Raw genomic sequence first — 8,940 nt, forward strand, 5'->3', positions numbered from 1 at the left:
CCTGCGCTGGACAGTGCTTGATATGGTGGCTCACCCAGACGTCCAAGGTGAGTGGCGGGCTGGGGAAGGTAGATTCGCCATAGAGAAGTTGGCGCATTTATGTAGAAAGTAGCCCGTTCTGCACAATTTTATTAGATGACTGTAAGTCTAAAATTGACAGTTGGTGGCTGAAGCTCCAAGATGGGTCCCTGGAAAATAAAACAGATGCTTGGTCTGAACCTTGAACCAGCCCTTTTTTTATTATTTCTGACCTCTTAGTTATATAGGGTTTTACACAGTTCGTGTCTGGGTCTGAAGCCAAACTGTTTCACTTTCCTCAGGATCCTGATGCTCCAGTCAGATCAACACAAAAGTTCCAAATAAATCACAAAGTCTCAAAGCAAACAAACTTCACACACTTGGGGTTTTTTCTTCTCGGTCTTTCCTTGGGTTGCAAGCATCGAAACAATTTTTCCCTCCTTGGGTTTCCTTCTCCAGCCATCTGACTCTGTACAAGGGTTCTCGCATGGTCCTTATGAAGAGAATGTCAGACTTTCACCATCTCTCTCTGTTGTGAGGGAAGGGAGCTATATATATCGGCTGCCTCCTTCCCAGGGCACCTTTCAACACCATCTTGAACTCTCAAGGATCCCTCTAGACTCCAAGTCCTAGTGTTTGGGGCTGCTGTGAGGAACAGGGTAACTCTGGAGTGGAGACTGGTGCATGCTATTGTAGTCCTGGTCCTCAGTGAGGAAGGTGGCTTTGGCTAGGGAGGTGCTTTCAGAGTTGTTAGCAGGTAAAATTGTGTTTGTGATTGTGCAAAGGCAGGACTTTTCATCCACTAAACTCTTTTGTCCCTTACAGCACATGAAGATGGTGCTTCCATAGTGTGTCTCAACTATTCCCTCAGTCCCTTCCGTCTTAGGATGGAAACCAAATTGCATTTCATACACACTGTGTTATGCTAAAGGGCGTTGGTAGCTGCCAGCAAGTGTGGCTTTGACCTCTAGACAATCACAGACTGTGCTGAGGTTCATGGGTGTGCCAGCTGCCCTTCCTTCTGGCTAAATGAAAGAAGCACATTAAGCTGCTTTATGGAGTCAGATAGCTGAAACTAGAAGTTGCTGCCCAAAGCACTGGTCACATGGAAGGGCTGAGCAAGAATTAACTCTGGGAGAATAAGAGGGGATTCCTGGGAACTGATGGAAAATGCAGAGGCTGGTGCATTGATTGGCTTGCCAGGAGTAGATGTTTTTCAGAAGTAGAAAGCAGTGAGAAAATCTAGGAGATAGCCAGAGAGCAGTATTAAAAGCATGGCCTTGAGTGGATGCCATGAGAGAGTGTCTTTTGCTCAGAGTGCTGGCTGGGAAGGCAACTTTGGAAATTGTGATCAAGGAAAACTGCCTCCGGTTTGAGCCTTCTGTGTTCAGGGAAACAGGACTTTGTGAACATTCTTGGCAAATACACAGGATCGCACCGAAGAAATACCATATTTGTATAATCAATTTCTCCTCTTAACGGAAACCACCCTGCTAGGCCCTGAATATTGGCTAACGGCTCAAACCAAAGGGCATCACTATGAAGCCCTGTCGTCTTTCATTTACAGACAGGAACATCACAGGTTGCATTGTCCAAAACCCTTTGGCAGACATTCAGCTATTCCTTTCTTCTTCCAGTGATGCCTTTTCACTTGCTGGAACCTGAGTGTCATTGCATTCTGCTATCACTAGAGGTCTCCTGTTTACTCTGCAATAACCCTTGATTGCTGTATTGTGCAGTGTTTCCAACCGGGGGCGCCCTCAGGCCTGAGCAGGTGTGCCAGGGAATGGTTTGAAAAACTACTTGAAGAGTTCTGGATTGGCTCATGAATATTCATGAGTTCATTTGGAAACTATGCGGTGGTGTGCCTCTAAAAAATTAAAGGTATCAAGCTGTGCCACGGCAGAGAAAAGGTTGGGAACCACTGGTATACTGTACTACTAGGTATACTGTACCACTGGCATACTGTACTACTAGGTATACTGTACCACTGGCATACTGTACTACTAGGCCATACTCACTGCAGATCCCCCCTCGGATCAAACTCTGTTGTTGTCTGAGGACCTGAAGTAACCTGTATTGGACAGGCACTGGCCATCATAGAAACAGGAGTCTAATCTGTGAAATGAAGCTAGAGCAAGCTTTCCCTGAGCAGCGGCTTGCTGCTGGCTGCATCCAAAGCAGACACCATGAGTGTTTACCGAGGCTGCTGCCCCCTGTCCGTCTTACTATCAGAGAAAACAAAGGGAAAGCTCTGCATCAGGGCTGAATTTGGCCCTGACATCTGAGTTTCAGCCGTCTGTTGTTTGGATCTCTCTGGAACATGCCAATCATCTCTCCCAGGTCCTGAGTGGCAGCAGTTATTTGCTACTCTTTTCCGGCTGTCAGGGCTTTACCCACTCACCAGCAATAAAGGAGAAATTCAAATAAGATTCCAGCAGGGAAAAGAATGTGCACTTGCATACAGTCCAAAATACGTGTCCTTACTGTGTCTCTTCAGAGAAAGTCCAAAAGGAGCTGGACGCTGTGCTGGGTCCCTCCCAATTAATCTGCTACGAGGATCGGAAGAAATTGCCCTACACCAACGCCGTGATTCACGAGATCCAGCGCTACAGCAGCATTGTTGCAGTGGGAGTTCCTAGAGAATGTATAAGAGGCACAGTGCTGCAAGGATTTCCCATTGAAAAGGTACAGAGCCATTCTCTAGCTTTATAGCCCCTCCTCCCCAATGTACTAGGAATCCAACTATTTGGTGTTTCCACATATACAGGGGACCCCATTCTCTTTTGCTGTGCAGCGCCCTCACTTTCTTCCAATGTCGAAATAACAAAGCTGATAGATGAGGCTCCTCGGAAATATCCTGGATTTTAGGGAGTTCCTCAGACAGCCCAGAATCAGTGAAGAGCTGGGTGCCACCCCTCTTGAAGCCTGCTGTGATCTGGCTATTTTCACCTGCCAGTATGCCCCTTTATGGGCCTTGGCAACATTTACACTATGGGTGGAGCCAAGAATAGGGGAAGCTCAAAGATGCCTTAAAGGCACCTTTAAATTCCCTCTGCTACAAGCTACATGGTGTATATCTTGGTCAGAAAGGCGGGTTGGACCCTCTGTCTCTTCTTCTCCATTTATAATGTTTAAATCTCACACTGAACGCCCCTGTTTTCACATTCTGTATCAGCCCACTGAACTCTACATGTCTTTGCCATTTTAACATAAGAAAAATGTCACTTGGTAAATGTAAAGCAATTATTTAAAAATATTAAACATTACTCTTTTTGTGTCCATTGAGGAGTCAATAGAAGACTTTTGGGTCTAAGAGTTTTGCACTGGGCTCCATGTTGCTGGTGTTTCCAGCAACATGACTGCTGTCATCTGATTCAGAAGGACGAATAGAAAAGTATCGTCCAACACGCTCCCATAGGTCGACATAGGTTTTTCTCTAGGTGACCTTCCACACGTGACACCAAATGAAAAATGAAAACTGTCCTTGCCCAGATGTCTGATGCAGAGACACAGACCTGAGTCAAATGTTCCTCTGCAGGGCACCATTATTATCCCAAATCTGACCTCTGCCTTGCTTGACCCTGAGCAATGGGAGACACCTCGACAGTTCAACCCAAATCACTTCCTGGACAAGGATGGAAATTTTGTGAACAAAGATGCTTTCTTACCATTCTCAGCAGGTAAGAGCACTGACAGCCAGGTAAAAGCTTCTCAGTGGGTTAGATTGTGAGTGGTGAATTAATGGATTAGTAGTGGAACCTTCCAACCTTCATACTTTATCATTTACACTAAGAATGGCAAAGTCACTCCACTTTCCAGCAAAGATTTAATGACAGAATGCTGCGGTGGGCTCTCGGATTATTAGAACTTCATTGCTTTTGCAAAATGAATATTGTACGCTGGTCACCATTACATTGTCAGCATTTGCTACTAAATTTCACTTTATAGCATATGAGATACTGTTATACTTGTAAAAGAAAAGACTCGCAGGATCTTATTCAGGGAGACAAGGCAATACACCGCGTTTATTGTACATGTCAGAATATCAAAAAGCAGTCACACACACATTCACACCCAGGAAATTCTGCAAGCTGGTGAGATATAATGACCAGTCCTTTCATGCGTTGCTCAAACCAGCCTAGTGGCCAGCTAGACTGGGCATGAGGAGGGAGCCGGGCCCCTGTCGGTCGCAATAATCCCATGCTCCAGATGACAATTGCAGGACGAGACCCAAAAGTTCCATGTTTTTACCCCGTCTTTGATACTTGCTGCCTCTCATGTCAGTCTGTGGCCTGGCTGTGTCATGCTGCCTCCAGGTTCAGTGTGGTTGTTAATCACCAGCTAATTGCAAGCAGGACTGGTCTCTTATTTCTGTGCTTTGTTTGTTCCCAGGGTGGATCCTTCTGTACTTTGGGGTCGTTTATTTGCACTGTAGAGTCGTTGATAGGTATTCTTCGGCCTTCAGGGTTAGGATGGCAGTTGGTGTCTTTATCCTCTTTCTGTTGTTAGAACAGTTTAGGTTGGTGTCTTTTTATGCCCTGCGTGCGTGCACGCACGCACGCACGCGCACACACACACAGAGAATTCATCAAGGTATTTTTAGGTTCAATAGTACAAGGTTCAGGAAAGATTTTACTTCAAGAAACTAACAAGATGGAGTCCATTTATGCTATACTAACCAGTACTATACCATTATCATAACAGTGAAGGAAGCATATCTACCTCTGTCTCACTTATACAATAAAACAAGGAGTCTATATCTGACTTGTTTGCACAGCTCCTGGGGGTGGTCACAATACCACTTAAAATGCAAACATTGATATTTTAATGGCACTCACTGCGTAGTAAATACATACAAAATGATGGGTTCTAAATTATTTGTTACTACACAAGAAAGAGATCTTGGAGTCATTGTGGATAGTTCTCTGAAAACATCCACTCAATACGCAGCGGCAGGCAAAAAAAGCTAACAGAATGTTAGGAACCATTAGGAAAGCGATAGATAATAAGACAGAAAATATCATAATGACACTATATAAATCCACGGTACTCCCACACTTCAAATACTGTGTGCAGTTCTGGTCGCCCCATCTCTAAAAAGATATAAAAGTTTTATTACAGTGAATGTTTACAAAATAAAAAAGTAACCCATAAAGTTAAAGAGACAAAGTTATAAAACATCCAGGGATAGTATGCAGGTTATCGGGGAGCACAGGGTGTGATTGGGAGTCAGGGGAGAACAACAAGGGATAAGCTGCGGTATTCTGGATGGGGGGTGATGGTGTGGGCGCTAAGAGATACAAGGGGATATAACGGAATGGGGAAACATTACTAAGTATGTGGGTTACATTGGGGGTGTTTTAACAAATAGAGTAAATAAGTCAATAGAAAGTGGTGTGTCCCTCGCCGCATCCGTTGGTGTGTCCCTCGCCGCGTCCGTTGTGGTGGTCGGTTGAGTCCATGAGTCCAGAAGCAGAAAAAATGATTAGGGGTATGGAGCAGTTTCCCTAGGAGGAAAGAGTAAAAAGACTGGGACTATTTAGTTTCGAAAAGAGGCATTCAAAGGGGAATATGATAGTGATCTGTAAAATCATGAATGGTATGGAGAAAGTGAATAGGGAAGTGTTAGTTACCTATTCATTTAACAGAAGAAACCAGGGTCACCCAATGAAATTAATAGGCAGCAAGTTTAAAACAAACAAAAGGAAGTACTTTGTCACACAAAGCAGAGTCAACCCATGGAACTCATTGCCAGTAGATGTTGTGAAGGCCAAAAGTATAACTGGGTTAAAAAAGAATTCGATAATTTGTGGAGTATAGGTCCATCAATGGCTATTAGCCAAGATGGTCAGCAACCCCATGTTCTGGGTGTCCCTAAACCTCTGACTGCCAGAAGTTGGGACTGGATGACAGGGGATTACTTGATAATTGCCCTGATCTGTTCATTCCCTCTAAAGCACCTGGCACTGACCACTGTTGGAAGACAGGATACTGGGCTCGATGGACCATTGGTCTGACCCAGATTGGCCATTCTTACGTTTTTACTAAAATGAGAATTTTCAAAATAAAGGAAGATATGTTTTGTAATGGTTTTTAATTGTTTGTTCACTTACTAATTTGCAGAAGTAATTGATGTGCATTGGCTCTCCCAATCATTAGTGCAAATTAGCATAATTCTATTGTATTTAGAAATCAGAAGGCAATAAAAATGCTCCTTGATCATTCAGCAGCAGGAATGTGGAAAGTGACCTTCTTGCCTGTTCCTACATGGTTACACGAGAGCTGTTTCAGCGTCAGAGGACAGAATATATTGTGCTGCATGTACACAGACCTATCCTCACACCTTGATAACTTCAGAAGTACCAAGTGACTTCACTTTAAACAGATGGTATTTTTCTTCCCTCCGTGAGGAGTAGGATTTTGCCAGCTTTGACCGGATCCAATACACAAAAATGAGAATACCGTCAATCCAATTGTAAGTCATTTTCAAATGGAGAAACCCTCACATTTCCCCCCCTCAGTTACTGTCTCTCTGCTCTTGCAGGGCACCGTGTGTGTTTGGGGGAGCTGCTGGCAAGGACTGAGCTCTTCCTCTTCTTCTCCAACTTGATGCGGGCGTTCACGTTCAGGCTACCAGAGGGAGTGAAGGAAATCAACACCGAGGCTATTATGTGGAGTACATTGCAGCCTCATCCCTACAAGATCTGTGCTGTTCCCCGCTAGGCTGCAGCACCCCACAAAACACGGGAGGAGCCATCTGGCAGGCGTGTGTCTTTGTGAATGTCCACCTTGTACCCCTTATCCTTTTCTTACTTCCAGCTTTCATGTTGGCGTCAGTTTAGCCCACTGAATCAGTGATCAGAGATGTATCATGTGACCTGTGTGTCCAGTCAAAGAGTGAGCTTTTTTATATCAATTGTACACAACAAACTGCTTGTGAAGGATCCACTGACCAGGAATGTATTCACAAAGTAATAAGCAAATAATTATGCATAACGAATCCAAGAAAATCACTGTCGGTTCTTGGACAACTCACAAACAGAAGAGCGTTGATAAATTGTGTAGTCAATTTCTGGACCACACTTTGGTTCGCTATTTCATTATGAAATATACTCAAGAAATGAAATAACCAATGTCAGTGAGGTTAGTTAATATGGTACAAGAAAAAGGTTCTCTACCAGAGATTGTCAAACTGTGGGGCATGCACAAGAACGTCTGGGGGGGCGTGAGCATCAACGCCAGGCCGCTCAGGCCAGCCCCGTGGGCGGGGCTCAGGGTGGGAACACCACCTTCATCCCCAACTCACCTCAGCAGGCCATCCAGCCTGTGGGTCAGTGTCAACAACTGCCAGGACTGCGCCGATTTCCGTTCCTGGCAGCCTCCGTGCCCAGTCATTTTTGTCTGGATGGGGAGGGGGAGAGTGCACAACCAAAAATTGTATCTCAAAGGGGCAGCTCAGCTTAAAAGATTTGGAAACCACTGTTCTAGACTATGCCAGTCTCTGAAGAGCAGCAATGTTACGTTCAGTGTGTGCAGAAGGCGTGCTCCCCAGAGCTACACCTTTAAAGCCATCCTTTCACGCCCTACTTGTTTACCAGAGGAAAGGTGTCATATACACCATTGAAACTGAATTTCATTAATCAGCTTTCTGCTTTGTTTGTTTCTGATATCACCGTGTACCCCCCTTTATCTTTTGTTCTGAACCCAGGCTTTCCCGGTATGATACCCCCTTATCTTTGTCTTGAGCTTATGCATTCCCGCTACTAAGGGGCATGAGGGCACCTCCTAGGTTTGTGTGGGTGACTCCTATCCTGTTGCCAAGAAGAAATAACTGTATGTCCTGACACTGACAGCTTTCCTGTCTACTCATGCCATGGCTTACTTCAGCGAATGCAAGGTATTAGGGGATACTTCGCATAAATATACAGGAATATAACAAAGGTACAGGCCGATCTGGGCTATGTAACTGTTGTATGTATACTTAAAAATGCTTAAAATATATATTGTGGGGGGTAGTATTAGCATAATGCATATGTGCGCTAACCAGCATATATAGTCGACAGGAGTGTCAAAACTGGTCATGAATTATTCATTACAAATGATTTGCAGCGAACATGTTTGTCTTTACCTTTTTACTGTAGTGGCAGGATCAGGAGCACTGGGGGCGTGCAAGGGGGTGGGAAACTTTCCAAGTGTGTCTGGCCAGTTTGATCTATAGGAAGAAGCCGTGTGATGCATTTAGAACTGTTTGGTAATGTTTTATGAATACGGTATGGCAGGTTACTAGGATGTTTACTTTATTACTAGATGGGATGGGGGAATTTGCCTTGACGTATACAGATGACGTATGTATTTTTAATCAGATCTGGGAGGATCAAGTTTCCCATGTGGATGAGGTCTAATGTCAGATTCCTAAAGTGATGTCTGGTGCTCCACGATTGTGATATGGAAGTGACTCATGTTAAAGGCAGCACTAGTATGATATCAGATGGTCCATCTCATAAGGAGCAGAGGCATAGCCAGAACTGATTTTTCGGCACAGCCTGCGGTTAACACCGATGGGCACAAGTCTTGTGTCACAAGCGAAACAAAGGCTGATGAAAACATGGGATCAATTGCTTAAGATCTGATTGGGCGGGCCGTGGCATGTAGGGATAGATCCATGTCAAGTTATGAATTCCATGTTCTTTTATGAACACCAGCCTTTGTTGTGGGTTAGGGCATCCTTTTTGTAGCAAGGACACCTAGTGAAGACACTATACCTGGGAAGTTGTGACAGAACAATCAAGGTCCATCAACATTAAATGTCTCTACCCTAGTGGAGCAATGGGTTGATGCTGATAGGAGCCATTGACTTTAAATGACTCTTTACCCAGAAGTTGAAGGAGGCTAGAATTTCCCCAGCAGAAGCAAATAAGC

The 8,940-nt window shown here is 44.5% G+C and overlaps 1 protein-coding gene across 1 annotated transcript; it reads left to right on the plus strand.

Moving 5' to 3' along the window:
* Nucleotides 1-7: 7 nt before the first annotated feature.
* LOC137145118 (cytochrome P450 2D16-like) lies at nt 8-6,965 on the plus strand (the record flags this gene model as incomplete). Its single annotated transcript, XM_067535739.1, has 4 exons — nt 8-47; nt 2,519-2,706; nt 3,560-3,701; nt 6,566-6,965. Coding segments are annotated over 4 exons (549 nt in total), but the record flags the coding sequence as incomplete, so codon positions are not given.
* Nucleotides 6,966-8,940: the final 1,975 nt, after the last annotated feature.

Source organism: Emydura macquarii, unplaced genomic scaffold (assembly GCF_026122565.2).
Source record: "Emydura macquarii macquarii isolate MOO-44397 ecotype Brisbane River unplaced genomic scaffold, CSIRO-AGI_Emac_v2 contig_382, whole genome shotgun sequence".
Taxonomy (NCBI): Eukaryota; Metazoa; Chordata; order Testudines; family Chelidae; genus Emydura; species Emydura macquarii.